General features: G+C 39.0%; 1 protein-coding gene across 23 annotated transcripts in view; it reads right to left on the minus strand.

The window, feature by feature from the left end:
• Window positions 1-23,511, minus strand: part of MPDZ (multiple PDZ domain crumbs cell polarity complex component) — a 99,995-nt gene that overhangs the window by 12,119 nt on the left and 64,365 nt on the right. For 10 of the 23 annotated variants that reach the window (XM_075447189.1, XM_075447200.1, XM_075447204.1 and 7 more), the window contains 19 exons: window positions 23,057-23,155; window positions 22,156-22,245; window positions 21,591-21,768; window positions 19,317-19,427; window positions 18,706-18,789; window positions 15,974-16,075; window positions 14,702-14,773; window positions 11,812-11,974; window positions 11,014-11,210; window positions 8,179-8,270; window positions 7,811-7,901; window positions 7,393-7,473; window positions 6,197-6,289; window positions 6,031-6,105; window positions 4,417-4,594; window positions 1,718-1,863; window positions 1,311-1,394; window positions 1,010-1,203; window positions 608-755 (listed from right to left, as the gene is read on the minus strand). In XM_075447189.1, coding sequence (XP_075303304.1) covers window positions 608-755; window positions 1,010-1,203; window positions 1,311-1,394; window positions 1,718-1,863; window positions 4,417-4,594; window positions 6,031-6,105; window positions 6,197-6,289; window positions 7,393-7,473; window positions 7,811-7,901; window positions 8,179-8,270; window positions 11,014-11,210; window positions 11,812-11,974; window positions 14,702-14,773; window positions 15,974-16,075; window positions 18,706-18,789; window positions 19,317-19,427; window positions 21,591-21,768; window positions 22,156-22,245; window positions 23,057-23,155 — 2,278 coding nt within the window. The remainder of the gene's footprint in view (window positions 1-607; window positions 756-1,009; window positions 1,204-1,310; window positions 1,395-1,717; window positions 1,864-4,416; window positions 4,595-6,030; window positions 6,106-6,196; window positions 6,290-7,392; window positions 7,474-7,810; window positions 7,902-8,178; window positions 8,271-11,013; window positions 11,211-11,811; window positions 11,975-14,701; window positions 14,774-15,973; window positions 16,076-18,705; window positions 18,790-19,316; window positions 19,428-21,590; window positions 21,769-22,155; window positions 22,246-23,056; window positions 23,156-23,511) is intronic. The other 13 variants (XM_075447195.1, XM_075447192.1, XM_075447202.1 and 10 more) reach the window with 8 other exon arrangements.

Genomic DNA, 23,511 nt, shown 5'->3' on the forward strand with positions numbered 1-23,511 from the left:
CTGATTTGGAAATAGGGGGAGTACATCAGAAGCACAAAATTTAATGAGAACAGAACTTCTGGTTCCAAGAGCTGCAGATACGAGTTTACTTCTGTTGTCTTTGTGATAAAGCAATTTTTTATACCAGATGCCTTGGTCACCGGAAAATGTGTTATAGTATTTAATGGATGTAAGGTGACACTAGACACACCCAGGAAAAAAAAAAAGATTAACATTATCGCTATGAAAGTAATCACTTTTTGGTACAACCACTCTGATGAATTCTCCGTCATTTTAAGTCAGTTCTGCATCATTCTAAAAATGTGAGGTAGTTAACCATGTATCAGTTTGTTGGAGAAAATACAGTTTTAAGTTTTAGATAGTTCTAGGTAATGGTCTTCTATTGCCCTGTAAACATATGGCAGTCTGCACCACCACTACTCCCATTTTCATCAGGGAGTTCTAAAAATCTGAATGCTCTGGTCTTCAGGAAGCTTAAATTTGGATCCACAGCTGATTCTCACTGACATCTCAGTAACAGTCTCAATTCAGTCTGAATAAAACTAAAGCACCCAAAAAAACTGGATCTCAATTCTTCACTTTTATCCATGTTAACTTTTCCCAATACCTTCAGCAAAGCTGCAACAGCCTCTTGGTTAGCATTTCGGACATCTTCTCCATTCACTGTCAATATCTGGTCTCCTTGCATCAATCTCCCATCTGTATCTGCTATTCCTCCTTTGACGATGTCTGACACAAACACCCCTGTATCACTTCTGCAAATACACATATGAATTTTGCATTACAGTCTTGTTTGACGGTCATTTTTACGGCTTGCTCTTGGGAACACAATAAACATTGTCTCATTTTTCTGTTGAGTAACACTAGGCTCATTCCTCTATGAACGGTCTGCTAGCTTAGGCACAAAAGTGGTATGTACAGCCTTCAAGACCACAGGATCTGAGCACCAGACTCCAACATGAGCACGCCCAGTAAGTCCCAGTCATTGAATCTCCAGGTACACTCATACCTCTTCCCAACAATACTCAGCCCAAGGCCTTTGCCAGGCTTCTTCTGGAGCTCTATATTGAGTACATCATACATGTCTTCCTCCTTATACTGGGCCTCATCTCTGTACACAGTCAGACGAACTTTTTGGGGAGTCTGTCGGAGGACATTTATCGCTTCATCATGCGTGGCATTCCTGAGGTCAATCCCATTCACCTGCAATGAAAGCATACAATGATAAAGTGTGCAGGACCTTCCAGCAGACAAACAGAAGATGCCTAGTTAGCAAATGACAACAGAAGTGACCAAAGAAACCACCACACCTCTAATATCTGATCCCCAGCCCACAGTCTGCCATCTTTAGAGGCTGCTCCTTCTTCATATACTTCATGGATAATAATTGCTCCCTGTGGAAACACAACAAAAAAAAAATTAACTGCATGTTGAAAGAACATGCCCCTACTTCGAATGAAAAAACTGAAAATTCCTACTATAATTCATGAGTGATAAACAAAAGTGAGATGTATGATGAACAAATTACCGAAATATTTAAGAAATTCATACTTTAAAAGTGCTCTTTTCTTTTTCTCCCCCCCCCCCCCCCCCCCCCATCTTTGGTAACTTTCTATAAATGCTACAGAAACGGATGAAGAACAAATCTCTTCTGTAATACATTTTAATTTCATTATTGTTCTTTCACTTGAGTGACACACTTCTTTTTCCAACCAACCAGCAAAGTGTCTGCTCCTCCAACAATGCTCAGACCAAGACCAGTTCGCCCTTTGGAGATATCAATGGTTGTTTCACATCCAGGAATGATGGGACAAGTAGCTGGGTCAGAGGCTAACGTGGCTGGAGTTGAAGATCTGCTTGTGTCTGAAACAACAATTAAATGTCCTCGTTACAGTAAGAGGCCTCAATATTAGAAAAGTGTCTTTAAAACAGCATTTTGAGAGTCCATTGACAGCTCTACAGCAACAGCTGACCTACAGAGAGTACTCAGACAAGTACTGTCCTGTAGTTTTAATCACAGGTATCCGGTGTCTATACCATCAAATACCTGGATCACAGTCTGGACAGTCAAAGAAAATATTTTACACAACAGATTCTATTTAGGGTAGAATTTACTTTAAACATCTCTACCAGCAACCATGCAATGTAGATCAGAGATATATGAAGTACATCGTATATATTAAATACATGTATTCAAAGATGTCCACCCTGCACTTTTTTAATGGGTCAAGTTAAGGTCCATCTAACTAAATATTGCATCTCAGATTCAGATCTGTACCATGAGAAAGAATGTTAAGTATAAATCAAATATAGTGGTATTTCACAAGTTCAGCAATCCATGGTCAAGTCAAAGGTTTTAAACACATCACCATATGTCATGGTCCTCAAAAAGAACTTTTTTGCACCAGTCCAACTACTAACTGGCCACTGACACAGCTTTTGGATGCAGTAAGTTTCATGGTGTCAATATATATCCTCATAGCGCAAACATATATGGCATCCTTATGTTGCAAATTATCTGTAAATTCAGTATCTCTGGTATGTCACAAATGTATCTTCGCTTCAGCATTTTAGTCAGATCTGTATTCTTCACAGAAAAAAAAAAAGCTAAGAATGGAATGGATGGAATGGAATATTGTGTAGCAACTGAAGGAGAGAACCACCAATCAAAAAGGTCTGGGACGTACAGATTATCTCTGTAACTGATGTCCTGTGCTTTCAAGAAACACCAAAATTACACTTTTTCCAAAAGGTGAAAACAGGCATGTAAATCCTTTTGAGGCATTTTAAAAAAGGCACCGATTAAAAGAAGATCCACTGAAACTAATGACTTGGCATTTATGTTAGACAAATACTTAGGTATAGTGTGAGCAATAGGTCCTGCAGGAACAGCAGGCCTCAAAACTAAGAGTCTTGGCCTCTGAAGGAAACCAGAAGGGCAATTAAGACTTTTAAAGGGTAAAGCTTCTGTGTGAGTACAGAACAGCCTCCTCTACTGCTCGCTTATGCCAGTTCTTTGTGTGCATGACGAGCAACTGTTCATGCTTAGTTCAAGCCAAGTAGGGGAGTCAAGGCTTCAGTACAATAATTCTGTCCAGAAGGCATAACATGTACATGAAATACACGAACTGAAAATTGGAAGGGAGTCTTGGTATGCAAGGTTGACCTCATCTAGACAGCTGCATCACTACTGGGCAAAAAACTGCCTATACAGCACCGCTGGAATCACGAAAGTTGGGCAGAGATGTGGTAGAATTCAGACCAATAGGGAGAAAGTAGTTAGGGATGAGCTGCTTATTTGGAAGGCGTCTATGCAGAGAAAACAAGGTGCAAGAGCAGCAAAAAAATTGGGCTTGGTAAAAGAAAGTGGGGCAATAGATTATAAAATCAGGTGGAGGACCAAGCAGATGGAGATATTCCAACAGCTGGGTTGTGGATCTCTGTAAATGGTAGCGAAGCCAAGTTGCAATCACAAATCTCCAGGATGCTGGAGAGAGCACTGCTGAAATCTCCATCAGGTCTTTATCCCTAAGACTTGCTGTAGTAGGATGGAGATGGAAGGGACACACTTGGACAAACCAATAGGTTTTACCCTAAAACTAAATGCAGAAGGGAAGACAACAGAATTATTGCCTAGTAGGTCTCCCATGTGTTTCTTAAGATTTCTTTACAGTAGTATAATTGTGAATCAATACTACTTCTAGTAATAAGAAATAGAAACGTGACTCAGTACTACTGCAGTGATGTACATATAAATTAACTGCGATGTGTGCATTACTCAATTTAGTTATTATTAGCTTCTCAGTAGTGTGTTGCTTAACCAATAACCATCCTCAGTCAGTCACATCTCAACTTTCCACTCTAAAGGGAGGAAGTCAAACGTGGCTAGTCATAAATGGCATGACAGTCTCTACCATTCATTCCCCTGTTCTAGGTAAGGTGACATGACTTCTCACTTAAAGGAATGCCTCCCACTTAGGTAACCATGACAGAGGCACTTGCTGCACAGCATTTGGGAGCAAGGAGGAAATCACTCTATCTTCCCACCTCTACAACAGGCCAGTGGGAAGGCAAGGGGTAGGTCATAGAATCATAGCATCACAGAATCATTAAAGTTGGAAAAGACCTCTAAGATCACCAAGTCCAACTGCCAACCTATCACCACCATGCCTGCTAAACCATGTCCTGAAATGCTGTATCTACACATTTTTTTTAACACCTTCTACATGTTTTTTGAACACCTGATGTTCTTAGACGTGAAGTCTCAATTTAGATAGATCTGTAATCCAAAAGCACTACAAAATGCAACTCAGAAGACATCTGAGTGCATACAAATAGAGAAAACTCATTTACAAGCTGGGTCTTCATTTTTATCTCACAACTCTAGTGAAGACAGACACACAAGGAGAACCTTACTTTTGACTGCTTCAGGTTCTGGTGAGCTGGAAGAGGGGAGACTTGCTGGTGGCTGCATATTCCTCCTCTCTGCTGGGGTGGTGCTGGAAGGGCCTGGTGCTGCAGTCAGGCTATCCATCTCTGCTGAGTTGATTGTAAGCCTCACCATAGTTTTGGATGTCTTCAAGAGACTAATAAACTGAATGATAAAGAGAAGAGTGCAACCAGACTGTTCACTTGTAAGACAAAAATAAAGCAGCAGAACTGTTCTGCAAACTGGAGCTGCAAGTCACAATCCTGCAGGTTTTCTTGGTAATGAACAAGCACAAATATTGATGTTTTTTATGAGAAACAGCGATAGAGTTAACTGTGGGCCAGACCTGATGGATGTTAATCAAGCAGCTTCCATGAAACTTTGCCAACCTATACCAGATAAGAATGTGTCAGTCTTTCAATGGCTTCTCTAAACAAAATACTATGTTTATAGCAATCATCAGAAAAATCAGAAAACTATTACTGTCTTTTAATGCTTGGGTGGAGCCCAAGTCTGATCCCACAGAACTCAATGTCAAAACATCTATTGATTTAAATATATGTGCTACTGCCATCCAGCTCCTTAATCGGATGCACAACTGGAAGAAAAATCTGCAAGTATTACCTGAACTACGAAAGGGAGAGCAGGATCCTAGGGTGTAATGCAAAATCTAGTTTAAATGGATACTGAAAAACCTTCAAAATTAATTGCCATCTCACAGGAAAGACACCAAAACCGTGTGAGAATTTACATTTCAGTAGAAGTATTTTCAGAAATTATTTCTTCAATCTCTGTCTTATCTTCAAAAGCCTGCCTACTTCCCTCAGATTACTTCACTCTCTCTCTTACTCATTTACTGTTTCAAAGATAGAAGTGCATCAAAGAGTAAGATGGATGCTCTCCTAATTGCCCTTTAACAATCAGAAAGTAATCTTGTCATCTCTAAAGATTCACTTTTCTTGGTAGCAAGGCAGGTGCCAGAAAAGAGCCCTCCTTGATTCATCACAGAATACAAACTGAATTTGCAGAGCTAGAAGTTAGAAATAAATCTTGTTATTTAGGAATGAAGTTACTTTTTTCCAAAGGGTTGAAATATCAGACTTGGAATATAATGAGGCCGTTATCACAGACACTCTCCATACATGAACAGTTCATGATCTGATTTACTACTGATGCAACTCACCCATGTAAATTTACACATATTAATTTTACTGGTTCTAATACTTCTGAATTGGAGTAGCTATGAACATTCATTACTGAACAACAGTTCATGGCTTTTATCCCATAATAAAGTGCCTCTCAGTCATCAGATCTGAACCACGGGGTGGGGTGGGGGGGGAGAATCACATTTGTAGCACAGAGATAGACGTTTCATGTAGTGCATTAATGTAAAAAAGCAGCGAAGCTTTAAATTCAGGCTTTAGCTTATTCTGCAGCAGTTTTCTTATCCAGACAATGCCTGCGGATCTTTGGTCCTTTAGTCAGCCTTTAAAATGACATCACAGTACAGTCAGGAAAACCTCACTGGTTTGTTTAAGACACAAACACCTCCTACATCAAGAAGTGTGATTTTTGCAACATTCCTGACACTTCAGAGGCACCTTTTCTACTGGATATCCCACAACAATTTCGTCATCCACTGCCAGGATTTGATCTCCAACTTTGATTCGTCCATCCTGGAGACAACACAGAACGAAAAATATGAGCTCTAGATGGTACTCCAAAAAACATTTTCATTCCCTATTTGGATTTTAAATGTTCTCACACCTTTGCTGCTGCACCATGATCTGTTAAGCTCTTAATAACTACTCCATTAATTGTGTCTTCTTCACTAATGGCAATTCCAAAGCCTCCCTGATCCTGGGGCAAACAGAAAAATGCAAACCATTAGGTACTGTGTTCATCAAAATGTTAGAATACATTCTCTAAAGACTAGTGAAGCTTGCAGACATAACAGAATTTTGGATTTTCACAATGTATCAATATTTTTGTTTTAAACTAATCTATTTTTGAAACAGATTCTGCCAGACTACAAACAGTATTGGCTACCAAGATAAATCTGAAACACTTCTAAATTCAAATCCACTCCTTTGAAACTTGCCAGGTCAATTGTGATTCAGTTGATAAATTCATAAACAGGAGTAAGAAACACAAAATGTTTGGAAACTACAAACTGAGGTAGATAGAAGTCCATTATACAGCTTAAATTCATTATTTGAAACCACAGGAAAAATACACACAGGAGTGGAAAATACAGAGGATGGAAAAACCTATGCTCCTCTTGTGAAATTAGTAAATCTTTGTGGCAGAGGGAAATCTTCCTAACGCTTTCATCTAGAATTAAATCATCTGGATATCATAATCTGTAAGATATTCTCCTGGTTAATAACAGAAAGCTAGATGCCTTCCAAAGAGAAAAGCTTACCAACAGTCCGCAAGTCTCTATCCTTATGACCACTGAATATAACTGTTTTCTCCACATCAATAAGCAGAAGCAGCAATTTTTCTACCCTTATTTGGCAGCTTCATAGTTACAGAACACCTGGCCATTTTCTCCCAGGTGCACAATTTCCACTAAATATGTATGTTGTTTGGGGGGATTTGGTGCTTATAACCTGCTAATTCATTTACTTTGAACAACTAAGGCAATAATTTTACCTGAGGCACCACTAGCAGCTGGTTAGCAAAAGTTTTGCAAATAAGACAAGAGGCAACTTCTTCCAGAGACACAGAGCAACTGGCACATTTATGTGAAGAGACTCATGAGGCTGCCAAAGACAGTCAATACATCAGGCAAACTTTGAGGTCCATTCACAAATAGGAAAGAATACCTCCAGAAATCTCTATTCTCACTTCCAGTAAGAAAGAGACAAACTTTGTTTGCCTTAAGAGGGACTCCATAACAAAAAAGCAAGCTAGAGAATACAAAAGTGGCTGATGTAAATTTAATTTTCAGCACATACCTTAGGGAGTTCCACATATTGAATATTTCTACATGAACTGAAGTCAGAACAAGCACTGGAGTTTGCAGCACTGGTATCAATCTAATAGAAAATGAAAACATAACTGTGAGCAACTATACTCAACATTTTGCATCACAATAAAGCAGCACACAAACATTTGAAGTGGGTCTGATTACTTTCTGGATCCACTTAAACTGCTAGAACCCTATTCACGGGAATGTTCAATTTACTTCATAGTTTAGATGAACATAAAACAGAACTAAGCACAGCTGTACTAAATTTAGCAGCTGTACTAAAACCTCATTTGTTTTTCCGTTGGATTTCTTCTCCTTTTCTAGTGTTTGCTAAGCTAACAGGGCACTTCTTCATTCAGAACAATGTTAGTATCTCATTCAAATGAGAAAAACAAAAAATTTACCTCTTGATGTTGAAGTGTCCCTGAAGTACACTGCGAACCCTCTACTGACTTTGCAGGGCAAACAGCCATCTGATTTACTGCATCTTTATTTCTACAGAAGATTCAGTTAAAGAATATAGTAAGTATGTAGTAATACAACACTGTATTTCTTACAGTGACTTTAAGTCTAGTGCTTTCTTTTAGTTTGCTTCCGGCACTCACAACGCAATATCCAAACAGAAAACTCGTAACATATTTAACCATTACTAAGAACTGGGTTGAGAAGCACATCTACCTTACCAAAATTAAAAATAAACCAAAACCACTCTGTGCAAACTTAAGCATATTAAAAATAAACCTTCTAAGCCAAACCTTTAACCAGAATTTACCTGATAAAGATAATTTTTACTTTAGATGGTGCACATTTGATTATTGAGGAAGCATTCTGATGAGTCCGTCCATAGAGTATTTGCCCATTTATCTGTATAAAGGAAGGTAGCAATTACTCTCAAAATTTTTTAATTACTTTATAGTTAAACAAATATTTAAGCCTTAAAAAAAAATCCATTATCCCACAGCACTGGCTAAAGCAGCAATTGTACTTAAATAACAAAGTATGTTGTGCCCTGCTTTCACTCCCTTTTTCCAGTAAAAAATCCTTGTAGTTTGAGCCCTAAGAAGAAACACTTGGGGCTGTTGGTTGACAAGAAGCTCAACCTGATCCAGCAGTGTGCACTTGCAACCCAGAAGGCCGATCATACCCTGGGCTGTATCAAAAGCAGCATGGCCAGCAAGTCGAGGGAGGTGATTCTGCCCCTCTGCTCTGGTGAGACCCCACCCAGAGTTCTGCGTCCAGCTCTGGAGCCCTCAGCACAGGAAAGACATGGAGCTCTTGGAAGCAGGGCAGAGGAGGACCACAAAAATAATCAGAGGTGTGGAGCACCTCTCCTATGAGCAAAGGCTGAGAGAGTTGGGGTTGTTCAGGCTGGAGAAGAGAAGACTCTGGGGAGACCTTACTGCAGCCTTCCAGTACCTGAAGGGGGCTTATAAGAAAGACGGGGACAGGCTTTTTAGCAAGGCCTGTTGTGATAGGACAAGGGGTAATGGTTTTAAACTAAAAAAGAGTAGATTTAGACTAGCTATAGGAAAGAAATTCTTTAATGTGAGGGTGGTGAGGCTCTGCACAGGTTGCCCAAAGAAGCTGTGGATGCCCCCTCCCTGGAAGTGTTCAAGCCCAGGTTGGATGGGGCTTTGAGCAGCCTGGTCTAGTGGGAGGTGTCCCTGCTCATGGCAGGGGGCTTGGAATCAGATGACCTATAATCCCCCTTCCAACTCAAATCGTTCTATGATTCAGTGACTGTAGACTAACACTGTCACAGGACTAAAAATGTCATTATCTGAGGTATACTGGGTTGACTTGGCACATCATCTGTTTCCACCTGCCATTGATCACCTCATGACTGATGTGGTAATAAAGCAGGGCCATGGGAAATTCTAACCATAACAAATAACTGAATCGCTTATATCCAGCAACAAGATTGCTGTTATTTATAGAATCTCAGCTCTGAGCCAGTCATTTTATACACGGAAGTCTGAACACCGGTGCATTTACAATCTGAAGGTTCGATACGGAAATCACTGTCTTCATTTAGCAACACAGACTCACTGAAACCCCTTGAAGCTCCCATGATTCAGATATGATATCAGTGTGAATTTGCAGAATAAGGCCATTATTCGCTCATATTTGACTAGTTGCATTTGTTCTTGGAAATCAAAAATTACAATGCAGAAGTCCACTCTAAGAAAGGGGAAACGATTGGAAAAGGACAGCTTGGACCTACACAGAGGGAAAATAATGCAACACACCCCAAGGGAGTGCTAACAGAAGCAGAGAAGCAAACCGTGAGCAACAGATTCAAGACACTGAACTGAGGCTTGAGTATAACAGCAAGCCCTCAGCTCCCACATAGGCTGTGTTCACCAGGCACGGTCACAGGGATGCTGAGCCCTGACATTTACACTGGAGGTGACAATCCAGGTGCAGCACTGCTTCCAGTGTTTGCCGTGGGCTTGGGAAGAACCACAGCCAGACCGCCAGGTGGGGGATGGGGCATGGTCTGCCACAGGTGATGGACAGCTACTTGGGAACCTAAGAAGCAAGCTCAAATGTCTCCTCTCGGAAGAGGTGGAGACAATCTCTTGGCATCAGTTTGACATGACAGCAGACTCAGACAGATGCGCTTCAATGTGTTCCGAGGACACTCTGTATCTGCAACATCAAGGTTTTAAAAACAGACGTTTTAACTGATTCCATAGACTGTCTAGCAGTTAACATTGGGCTCTGCAACTAACATGTCCCTCCACGAGACTAGATCCACAGTGCCACAAACCCCTCGGTTTCTCTCTAAGTCTGCAACTGCCAACCTTCATCGTCTACTCTCTCAGTGTCTCCCTCAAGCTTTGTTTAGTCTCACCATTCTGTCCCCACACCATCTCCACAGTGCATCTCAGACACCTCCATACAGGGTTTTGAAGTTACACAAAGCATTTCTGTGAGGGTAATGTTACCTACTGCTATCAGAAAGAATGGCAAAAGCTTTAGTAGAGAATACATCTGCAAGTATCATCAACTGAACCGTGGTAACAAAAATGTACCCTATGCTTATATACATATTGGGAATGTTAGCTGCACATTCAGAGGTTAGTTTCCTCCACAAAGTCACTACGAAACAGCTGGAATGAGTCATGAGATAAAAGTCCATAATACAGATGGATCTATTCCTGTTTCCCCAATTTAGTTTCCATTTTATATGTCATACAACATGAAAATATTCTGGTATTATCACACTTTCAGTAGACAGAGAAATAACTAGAAATTCTGGATCACTCCACAGATGGATGGACTACAGGACTTCCAGATTTTCCACAGTATGCAATGCACTGTCCCTCCTTATATCTCCATAACCTAGAAACTGCTGTCATCCCCCATTTTTATCCATTTTAAATATACACACACCTTTACTTAGCACTACAATAACTAGGAAAAAAAATCCCAGCTGCAACAATTTGGCATACACCAGAAATTGTAGCATAGTGATGTCAACTTGGGTAACTTGGGGATTTCAAAGTCCACTAAAGAACATCTATATTGCAGCAAAAGTCTAATATTTTAGTGTGTTTTAAGTCAGTATGTTTAGGTTTTAGTATAAATTGCAAAAACTTACCTCTAGTAACTCATCTGCAATTTGTAACCTGCCATCTTTGCCAGCCGCTCCATTTGGATCAATTCCCACTATAAAGACACTCATCCTGGATCGGTCTTTGTTACCAGCAAGACTAAGTCCCAGACCTGTCCTTCCTTTTTCCAGCTCAATCATGTGTAGTTCCCCTGGTAGATTTCCATAGCGCTGCACAATATTTTCTAAATGTAAAAGTGTGGGCAGCAGACGTTGGATTTACATTAGAAAGCTTCACAAGTCATCTAGAGAGTCAAGATCAGCATCCAGTGGGCAGTATCTGACAGGAGAATCCCAAACTGGATAAGACAGTATCAAGCGTACACCAGTTTCTTTTAAGCTAAGCCTTACATGATTTATAACAGTATTTCTAGTTCCTTGCCTTCCTTTTAACTTCGGAAAACATTAAAACTTCTCTTAAAAAAAGACTTTTCACACACAAAAGCAATAAATTTCCCTACAGTAACACCTTCAGGTAACAGAAGGTCAATCACTGCCACCAGTTACCTACAGTACACTGATATTCTTCAAGCAGTCCTACATACGAAACAGTGAATTTGGACCACAGAGAAAAATAGAGATTGGAGTGCAATGACGAACAAACTACTTTTATACTTCACCATGTGCATCTGACCAAGCACAACTGAAAGCTGACAGTTAACACTTAACACCCAAACCATGAAGCACACGAGATCGAAGTAGTTCAAACTGGATCCCCCATATGTTCTGTTACAGTACTATCTCAACACCAAATATTTCAAACATTATCACAAAGGATAAACTTACTCCAGCTGTAACCAAACTCATCCTCCTTCTCCACATCCTCTGGGACTCTGCTAGAAGATGACTGTGCAACATCACAGCTCTTTCCTGAAAATGCTGAAGGAGGGGGCAGAGGCAAGTTACAAAGCGAAGTCTTTTCTGGCTCTAAATTGGACTGATCAAATGCCTGTGGAGAAGAAGAAAAATGCAGTGGCTAAGAACATGCAGACCCTGTGTAGGGCAAACTCGTATAGAAAAAAGTCAAAATGGCAATGACTATGGCTTTGAAGTTTAAATACCAAGCAGTTGGAATTCTAAATGAGTAACACGGCACAGAAAGGCTGCAAGAGATCAAAGATAGAAACAAACACCAGGCAGGGTAAGAGATAACATCACTCCAAAATGTACTGGGAAGCAAACAGAACTCACAATAAGAGCCCAATTCAGTAAAGTTTTATGTGCCACTTTACATTTCAGAAAAAGTCTCTTATGAAGACACAAGTGATTTTTTTTTTAATGCCATATTTGTAAAAGACTTCTACTTGAAATTATTTTTAAAAGTCAGCGCATATAATTTCTTCCTATCACTTGCTCTGGAAGCCAAATAGGAGGAAAGGGAAAGGGAACAAAGAACCTGGTGCTTTCAAAAATGCCCCCAGAAAAACAAAAAAGTAACTGGCATATTAACTGGAAGGACAATTTAAAAACAAAATGAAACAGATGGTAACTGAAGAAATCCACAGTAAATGGACTTTTCTAGTCTCATTTACTAGTTTCCTATAAACTGCACAGGAGAGATCAAACAAAGGAGGATACAGATTAAAATCACAAAGGAGAAGAATACTTTTGGTCTTGATCTATGTGGTCTATTCATATTCAAAAAAAGTTAAGAAGTACAAACACATGACTACTGCAATAGAATGGTTAAACGCTCAAATCCACCATCTGGCAAGCCTCCATTCAAGTCAGTTTCCCTGACGACTATGGACTCTGATCAGGGATTTGGCTAAGTGCTTGTAATTTATATCATTTTGGCTTGCTCAGAGTAAACATACAGGCAAGAAACTCATGTCTGAATATCATATTTCTGAAGCTCGTGCATGCCCAAGAGGCTTTGATATTTGGCAGATCAGGTGTTGATGTAAGCAACAAAAACTTTACATGAAAACCAAGTATATTTCCAACACTAGGATTTTTAGGTGGTGTTCTATCTTCATAGCCCTGTTCTCATCATCTCAGCTTTTATTACCTCCATTAGCACAACTTTGAACTCTGTCTCAGATGGTGTCTCTGGGTGTCAAAAACACTAAGACAATTTCTTCATCAAGAGGCAACAGTGAAATAGATAACAATATACATCTTGGAAGACTTCAATACACTTTAAATTGAAGGTGTTGCAAAAAGCAGGAAGTTACCAATACTGTCATACTGAGATTTAAGGAAGGTCCCATCTCTTAGGGAAAATTAGTTACCTTCATTCTCTGTATACTCCAAAGATCTAAGGAAAACACAAATGCCCTATTTCAGTTCCCTCATTCTGATTCTCCTTGAAGAAGATTTTCCTTCATTCAGGAGCTTGTTCTAGGAGCTTAACTAAGAAGTCATTAAATGTCTAAAGTGTGGCAAGTTTTAATATGGTACCTAAGCCACTCCTTTTTATAAAAAAATGTGTATGAATGCTATATAATTTTTCATATTATCATATCAGACACATTGATCTGTCCTTCAAATCTAAGATAATGCCATCCTTCTGGGATGATATCTTGTGTCACTAAACTTCATGTAGAAATTATTTATGCCAATTATACACTAAAACACACTAATAGTTACAGGGCAGACATAAACCTCAACCGAAGCAGCAAAATTCTAGCAAAGACATTGCTACCCATCAGAATCTGAGAAGGGTGGAAACACTACTCAATAACATCCAAAGTGATTTTTCATAATCAAAAAAATCATGTATCCACCATGGAGATAATTTGGTGACAGATCTCTACCTCAAGGACAGGTGGAAAGTAGTTCTAGAAACATTGATTTTTCAGAGTGGTTCCTAGCGTTCTAAATAGAAAGCTACACAGTATACCGAAAAAATCAGGAAATACAGCATGAGAGCAGACCAGATCAGCAGACCTCACAGTAGTCTCTTGTGTTTTAGAACCAAAACTAACATACCACTTTAGTGCTAGTCTTGGTAAATGACAGTGTCTAAGAACTTTACAAAATCAAAGAAAACATGGACAAAAAAAAAAAGAGTAAAAATTTGCTGTGAAGGATCTCTGGAAGATCTATAAAGTGTGGCAGCATAGCTACATACATCCTGACAGATTAGCACTTATGAACTGCAGCCACCATAATTTGATTGACAAAAACATGCTTTTTTCTGTACCTCTGTACACATGTACATAAATCTGAACATATCTGATGTTAAAAGAAATGCTGAAACGAAAGTAAAGGCAAGTCTCCTTTGTCAGAAGGGTAAAAACGGTGTTACAACACTATTTGGGCAGAGGGGACCATGTCCTGCCTCCAGAACTCAGCCTGACATGCACACACCGCCAAGCAGCAGAAGCTGGCCCCCACAGTATACACACACATAAGACTTTTGCTCCCTGAATCGGGCCACACACAAAAAAACCTAGAATGCTTTAACTCATGAAATACTTTCAGAGTGCCATGGCACAGTATTTCATTTAAAAGGCAAAGCATCGGACAGTGCATGAACCCCTTTGGCTACCAGGGTCACTCCGATCACAGCCAAGCAAATATTAAAAACGGCAGCAGGTTTGGAGCAGTATCACTTTCAAAAAAGGAGGCACACATGGAGGAAGAAGCAGCACGCCAGAAGGTATCACAGGACATGTACAAACATACAGCACACATACAGTAGGACCCGCTCACTGGAATCAAGACAAACCTTGAATGGTGTGGGAGCAAAAGGGTTAGTTGGGGAACAACGGAAGGTAACCCTAATTGGATTCGATACCTCCTACAGTAACAGAAGACAGCGATCCACATGTTACAGCACCTTTGGCAATGCACAGCATTATTAACGAATAACTCATATTCAATTACAGATTGATTTTACTAACTGCAGCAACTTTATTAACTCCATTTATAAAGGGACAAAAGTATTTAATGGGTTATTAAGGACCCTGATTCAGCAAAGTTTCTTACTGTACATGAACCTTAGCTCAGCAGAAGTAGACAGAGGTGACTAGAGGCCACTCTCATCTCAATGCTAAAAAAGGAATAATTCAGAAAATGCAAAAACATTAGGTTTTCTTTAAAAATGTGCTTTTTTTCAGAAATACTTTTTGAAAATATAGAAAATACAAGTCATCATTTATGTTACATTTCTATTCCCTTTCCTCAGAACTGCAACAAAGACAGATTTCAAAAACACACATGCAATTATACACCACATATCATATCATATATGTTCATCGTACATTCAATATAGTTGACAACACCGGAAAACAGACAAAGGGCACAATCATTCCCAAGATGTATAAGCAACTAGAAAATGTTTTATTAAATTAGAAATGCATGCACATAAGAATTAAGCCTTTAGTTATTATTGTGTTAAGAGGTTAACTCTGTTCCAAACATCAGTAACATGCAGTAAGCACTAACCACAAAAAAAAAGAATCTAACATTTTTCGTATTTCCAAAGATGTCAGCATACTGTATATGGTGCCTTAAAAGACTTTTCAAGAAGCAGAGGGAAAATATTTTCAGCATCATAAAATGAAAGCTGCCAATGATTTTTTTTTCATGCAAAAAAGAAAAAAAGAGATATCAAAGCTGGAAAGTCCTAACCACAGAAAAATAAAATGAAGTACACAGTGGCAAAATACCTCACGTTGATGAGAGTTACACTCAGGTGGATATTTTAACATATACCACAGAGACCGATTTTGTAATTGAGAACCTATTCTAGCTCTGATTAGATCAGATTTAGTGGTTATGATTAACGGAACTGGCATTTTTTAAGTTCTTCAAAACTTATGTATGTGCATGCGTGTCTGTGTGTTTTTAATTCACTACACAGAATTTCCACTCTCATCACCACAATATTTTACCCAAATTGGTATAAAAGAAATTAAATGCAGAGAGACACTAAAGGCAAAGAAGCACACATGTGATGTTTGGTGAATCAAAAGCAGACCCTGTGTCATCATCCAACCTTGTTAGCGTTGAACGGAGAAGAATCAGCAAACGGGTTAGTGCTGCTGAAGACAGCTGGCCTACAGAAAAGACTGTTCTGCAGGAAAGGCAGGGAAGGGTTCTAAAAGGAAAACGTAACAGGAACTAAGCAAAAACATTTTTAAACAAACCCTTTGTGACTCATGAAACAAAATATACTTATTTAGCAGTTAATACTAACCAAACAAGGTTCACTTCCTGCACTATACTACAGACACATGAAGGTAAGCAAAAGTGCATTTGCCCTGTATTTGTATCAGCTATGTTTAGCAGACTGTAGAGGAAAAGCACTGATCCTCATACCTGTTGTAGCCCACAAAGTGCATAAAGTGCAGAATTCAGCAGCATGGACAACAGAAAATGTACGTGTTGTTACATTTGTACAATGCTGTCCAAGCATGTCAGAAAATGGGATATTCTTACACATCAGTTAATTGTAAAATTGTGGATTTGTGGATTTGAATAAACACAATTCTTTGCAATAATGCAGTACGTTTAGTTTTATTTTAAAAAACACAGATGAACTCTTATCATTTAATTTACTTCTTGTAGTAACACACTCACTGTGCATTTTGCAAAAGGGAAGGTTTAGTAATATAAACAAGACTTCATATCTAATAATAACTCTTACAGGTCACTTTGTATGTGTGCACACAAATATGCATGCATTATAATTTTCTGAATTTATGGTTTAATGAAACTAAATTCTCTGGTCTTCTCCTTAAACAACACAAGGTACTTCCTTATTATTATTATTTAATACAAAAGGAGTTTTTATACTTAGACAAAATTAAAGGATGCAGTTTGAACATTTATATTCCTTATGCCGTTTTTGTACTGTACTCTATGTTGAGACCAGAACCTGATTAATAAAGATGGAACAGCTCTGATTTTACATAGTATGTTGGCAATACTGTTCAATGTATACTTAAAAGTAATTTCTACACTAGGTGCATTCATCTGGCAATTGCCTAAATGTCTTAGCACTGTAAGTTTAACACTGCTGGAAAATATGAAGCACTAAGTGGAAAGGAATGTGAAAGGCTTGTAGCATCAGCTAATACATTTACATCCTGGTAATTTAATCCAGATATATGTTGCTGTTTAAAAATTTCCTTTAAGCATCTTGTTTTTTCCAATGCTGCTGAAAATAGAAAATGCATCCCTAAACATTTATTCTCAAATATCATTTTGCAAAACAAAAGGTAATGTAATTCAGAAAAACAACAGAAGTCTTGGTTCTACAGTGACTTCAGCAATGAGAAAGTAGAGCTATGCATGAACACGATTTCCTCACTGGCGAGTCACATGAAGTCAACAGGCAGCTTCCCTACAGTACAACAAGAATTTCTCTTTACACATGCAATTCACATTTGATTTCGTCTTTACTAAGAGAAGTTTGGGAAAAGTAATTTATCAGTGTAATGATCCTATTACACTTTAACCATTCCATTTGTCATCTGCATAAAATTTTAAACTCTGTCGATGAAATTTTAAGTAACTAAAATAAGCACCACAAACATCGTATGCATAAACAGTGAAATCCTAGTAAAAGAGAAACCAAAAGATCAGCCACAGCACTTCAAAATCTTGCCTTTCGTCATGATGGCACAGCACCTAAAATACTACTGCTAGCTCAAATTCTCATCCATGCAACAGCACTATATTCATATGGACTGACTACCATGATAAAATGCAGAGCATCTGAGTTTGTCTAAACAGTTAGGTTTAGCAGGCTTACTTGCAAAGTCTAGGACAAGAAAAGCAAATGCTAAAATAAAGGGTGTTTTTCCATTTACTTTTGTTTTTTAACCAAACGTAAAATAACAGGACTTATTTTACCTTCTTTTTTTTTTTATTTTTCAACTAACTTGTGTTCAGTATTTTACTAAGGAGTCCAGGATGCTAAGGTATCAGAAACTAGCTAGCACTTCGTGCAGCACAATGCTGTAATCCTACAAATTCTCTGGGACCATAACCATGGTGATAGATTAACTCCTACTCCAAAATACCCAGAGCAGTACCGGTATGAAAGAAGGATTTGACAAGTAACTGCTTGGTAGCAAAACTATCAACAAGTTTTTCACAGCCCATTTGCATTATTTGGGCTATGCTGGAGTACGCTTCAGATCTCTTTACCACAGCAGCCTGAACGAAAAAAAATCAGGGGAAGAAACTAACTCATTAGCAACACGTCACTTGAAACTGACTGCCTTGCTAAATACACAGCGGTGCCATGTTAAATATAGCTGCTCTGTGTAGGCAGCTAGCTAACTGTGTGACTGCACATGAATGAAGGCAGGAAATTCTCTCGTAAGATCTTATTATAAAAGTACAGATGCAAGTTTCAGAAGATGAGGACAATAAATATAATGCCATTTACAAAGATCACAATGCAACACATGTACAGTAAGAGCATTTGCACTGTTTCTGCTTACAGAGAAACAAGGGTTTGTTAATAAACAGTCAAGAAGTAACCAACAAGTTTAATAATTGGACAATAAAGAGAACAAATAACTACAATTAAAAATAGCAAAGAAGCATTCCCTAAAAGTAAGCTGTGATAAAGTAATAGCATCACTCCCACCCCGAACTGGCCTAAACATTCAGCAGTGGCAATTTTGTTCACATCACAGCAAATGCAAAAGTTTTACTTTAGTAGCTTGAGGATCAATAATCAACATTCAACAGAGCTTTTTCATGCAACTTTACCTTAGATGACTGACGATAAAATGGGTTAGTAGTTTTCTGCCCACAGGGAGCAGAAGCTGAAGAAGGGCTATAAAGAGACTCTGGCTGGGGAACAAGAGTTATGAGACAACTAGTAAATAAACACGCAGCTTACACAGACTCTACAATGAGGAAGTTTAGTTTCTAGTGATGCAAGCAACTTCTATTAAAACTCAGCAGCATTAGTCTGCAATGTCCATGCAGCTCAGTGACGGAAAACTTCCGTGTACTTCTAGGTCCTTTCATTAATGTCCAATGAATTTTTTAACAGGTGCTGTATTTCTGCATGCGCTTCTCAGACATGCTGTCAATCTCTAAGAGCTGGTTTTAGTTAGAATCCTACTCTGCCCCCCAACAAATTATCTTTCTTGAGGCTTTTCAAAATAGTTTGAGGACGGCGTGCTGGAAGGTAATTCCAAATCCAAATCGATTTCACTCTAAATGGAAATAATACTTAAATCAAATTTTTGTTCCTAAAATAGCTGAGATGGAATGTTTAGGATCAAATATCCCATTCCCAAACACCACCACCTTGAACACTTGTTTCATCTATTACTATGCATTACATCTCTTTTTGTATTCTTTATGCTTACCCTTGGTCTGCTTATAATGCTCTGTACCATAAAGACTACAGGATTGCCTGCCTTCCGTATGGCTTCCACAGCTTGTTCGTGGCTGGCATCTCTGAGGTCAATTCCATCCACCTGTAATTGGAAGGCCTCATCTTAACATCGCAAGAAACTACAAGAATAATGAGTCAGTGTCGGGTTTTGGTTAGGCAACTTTGACCAAAACATAAGCCCAAACCTCTGTTGCTACTGGAAAGGTTTCTACTGACTTGGCCTGAGGTCCCTCACCCAGAGGTTTGAGATTTCCAAAAGCACTGAAAGGACATTAAACAAAAATTTTTTCCAGGGTTTTGAAAACAAGTTTTTCAACACCCTTGGTTCAGGTTCCATACATTTTCCCACAGGCAATGTAACAGAAGAGAGATTATAGTAAGTAGAAATAATCTGAAGAGAGTGGTAGTGTTTGCCAAATACCACTTCCTATAAATCCTATCTCTGAATAACCTACCTCCCAGACTTTATGAGATATATAAACTGAAACTTGTTAGGTGCTGGAGGGTCTTTCATTATGGGGTATTATGTCAGTATGGTGTATTTTGTTTTTGCTTCCCCCTCCCTTTCAAAAAAAAAAAAAAAAAAAAAAAAAATCAGCCCAATTTTAGCTACTAGACACTCTTCCTGGAAGTTAAATTCTTAGGTCAAAGCTGAAAAGCTTTCTCTCTTCTAGAAGAAAGCATTTACAAAGGATGGCTAAGCACACATTTTTGCCCGGTTACTTTTCTTCATGCCTTCTTATGTATCGGTGCGTAAAACAGTTTGTCTTGTGATTCAGGTAAGAACAATGTTATGGTGAGGTTAGCGCCAGTAAAGCATTCTCACAATGACCATAATAAAAGCTGGAAGTTAACATAGAAGGGTTACTTGTTAGTGGCAATTCTTGCACACACATTATATAGTGATGATCACCCCACTTTTTTAGTTGTCTAACTCTACCTTAAACCTAACCATCCAATGTAAATAAAGACAGAACAAAAACAATCTGAGAGAGAAAATTCTAAACCTATGACAAACTGAAAAACAACATTAAGGCTCTCTGACTTCCCATGTCTCAAACACTGTATGCACTAGCAGAGAGAAAAGCCTAGATACACCACAACTTGAGAAACTGAAATAATCCATTCAGTAACAGTCACACTAACACCACATCAGTTACTTGATTTCACTCACCCACTCCAACTTCTGCAAGCATCATTGTCAAAGACAGTCACTGCATTCATAAAAATCCAGGTATTCAGGTATAATGAATGCTTTTTAATTTTGTGGCCATCAAGCAAAATTCAACCTCCCAACTTGTTTACACACTGGAAACTCTTCTATCCTCTTCTAGGAAGTGCTACCTATATTAGGGTATTATTTCAAGATTCTTTATATGGATCTTGTAGCAGACAGCAAACTGCAGTTTAAGTATCACCACGTAAAGGAAGCCCAGACTGAACCAGGGGAAGAAGCACCATCTCCATCGCCCTGCTTGTTATGTCCTTTCTGATGGACAGGCAGCTAACAACATCCAGCAGGGTGAAGAGGGACTGCAGTTCTTAATGGCCTGACACTGGAGACAGAGTAATGTCTTACTGATAATCATCATAGGAAAGATGCTTTCCTTTCAGTGCATTCATTCTTCAATATCTTTAAGTGAGAAAGCAGAAATGGCTGCATGAGCACAGGACTGGATAAGCAGAAGAGAAATCTAGATAAATTCCTCACTGCAACAACACTGGCTACCCCATCCTCAGTCACAGACACAATGCTCTTAAATTCCTCTGTATCAAATCCAGCTTTCTTCATGTCACCAGGAAAAAACTGCATCTTCCTGAATTCCTGCACAAGATGCACAAGAGTGATGTGTTCTGATTAAGATTTAAGAGGGAAGTAAGTTTGGCATTTATTTGCATTATTTGCTATTCACTGGCCATTTCTGTTGCTATCCAAAATGCAAAGGTAAAACCTTTTAGTTTCACCAAACTGAGGCTTGTTTCTACACATGCTGCCTTTAAAACAGGCAGGTAGAGCTGCTGGCTTTGTAGACCCCTGCTCACACAGTCAGCCATCTATGCTTTAGGTTGTATACTCAACTTAAAGGTGTCTGCACACAAACATCAGCAGATGGTACTACATGCTGTACGGCTCAAGCAATGCCAGCTGGCACTATTACACATCTGCTGGCCCAGGACCACACATCGATCTCAGCGGCCCCTGAGATGCTGGGAGTATGGCAAGCAAAAGACAGTTGGCTGGTACCTCCACGATCCGATCTCCGGTTTTCAGCGTTCCATTTTTGCCAGCTGGGCTGTCTTCCAGGATATGCTTGATAAAGATTCCTCTCATCATTTCTCCATTACTCAGGCGGCTCCCCATCCCTCGTCCTCCAACAATGCTGATCCCCAGTGACTTGCTAGGCTCTCTCCAGAGTTCAACCCTGTTGTGACAAAACAAGAACCAAAAGAAATGAAAATCTGTTGGGATTATGACAGTGCTGCACACTGAGGATACATGGATTTGCACAGTGGTTTAAAAACATTCAGAAATAACTCCCTGGAAAGTTTTGACTTTCAGTGGGAGTTATCTACTGAACTGCTCAGAAAGCCCTTCTTGAATAAACTACTAAAGCAACTAAGAAACTACTACACTGCAGGGATTTAGCCCAATGGTAGTAAAAATCAACAGTGAATTAATCCTTGAATGCACAGTACACATAAGTGCAGCAATTCTGTTGCTTTCTTACCCCTCTTAAAATATATTACAGGTTTCAAAATTTTTGAATTTCAGATGAGATTTTATACTGTGCAACTAGAACTGTACTTACTTTCTGGGCTGGTTCCAGTTACTGAACGCTGCAAGTTCACTTTCTTCTCCCTCCCCCTCTTCACGTTCTGGAAGCTCTGGGAGTTCCCTGCTGATGAACAGGAATATGCAATTCATTGTTAAAGAACCCACATAATCACTAGATTTCACTGCAAAATTTCATGTACTGGATCACTGTGCCAGCTTCAGAATTTGTACACAGGGTTCGTGTAAAGAATGTATTTTGCAGATGTCTGTTAGAATACACACTGTGTTTGGAGATTCCCTGCCCACCTGTCTCCACAATTAAGCTGCTGTCAACTGACAACCACAGAATAAAAGACTCTGCATTTTGGAGCTAAAACCAAATCAAAGCTGAAGGTAATTCTCCGTTGTTTCCAAAATGGAAGAAACTACAACAGCAGCATTCAGAAACAGTTACTGGTTTTGGAGATTAATTTCAAGAAAACAAAAATCATTAGTAACTCTGAATATTTTGGCCTACACCCGTAACAAATTTTTGAAACTCTACAAAAAGCACAGCATAATTAATTCTTGCCAGTATATGTTCTGCAAAGACCATTGCTGCCAAATTCTCGTGTTGGAAGCACAAAGCATATTTGTGGTGATACACAAATCAAATTGCATGGTATTTAAGAGAAGTTTAGGATAAGGCAGTATTCAATCTCCTTTTTGGGTCAAACACTTACAGAAAGCCTTGTAAATACGTCAGAAAAATTTGCTAGCCAAACCAAAAATTGTATTCTGAACAGCTTTTTATTGTAATGGCTGCCAGTCTGAAGAAAATAATCCATCTTTCATCTCTTCTAAAATAAAACTTCTCTTCCTGAACTGTGCAAAGTGTATGAAAGGAGTTACATCTGAGAGCCCCATGGGAGAAAACAGTAAGTTTTTTGACTCACCTGACAGTATGTGAAGGAAAAAGTGGCACAGCTCCCTCTGTCTGTTGTCCCAAACTGGCCTTGTACTCATCTAAATTTTCTGCTGGCACATATGTAATACTGCAATAAAACAGGACATGATTAAAGTAGCATGAGGACTGCTGGTCCTGCCTTTGGTGGGTGCGAGGAATGAATATGCGGAAGCTACTCAAGACTCCTTCATACAGTCATTGACTTCAAAGCCACAACGCTCTTATTTTGGGAATAAGGAGTTAGACGAATCCTTTGTGACTCTGCAACAAATATGAATTTATGGTCCAATTATGCAGCTGTACACAATTTGCTGAGGGCTGGCAACTCCATTTTAAGTAAATGGTGCTTGAGCAGCAACAACAGTCTAATAGTGACAGTCCAGCTTCAGTCAAAACAGAGATTCCTCGTGCAAAGACAAACACTGAACGATCTGTGAGGTCTGA

This window comes from Opisthocomus hoazin, chromosome Z (genome assembly GCF_030867145.1).
Source record: "Opisthocomus hoazin isolate bOpiHoa1 chromosome Z, bOpiHoa1.hap1, whole genome shotgun sequence".
NCBI classification, from domain to species: Eukaryota; Metazoa; Chordata; class Aves; order Opisthocomiformes; family Opisthocomidae; genus Opisthocomus; species Opisthocomus hoazin.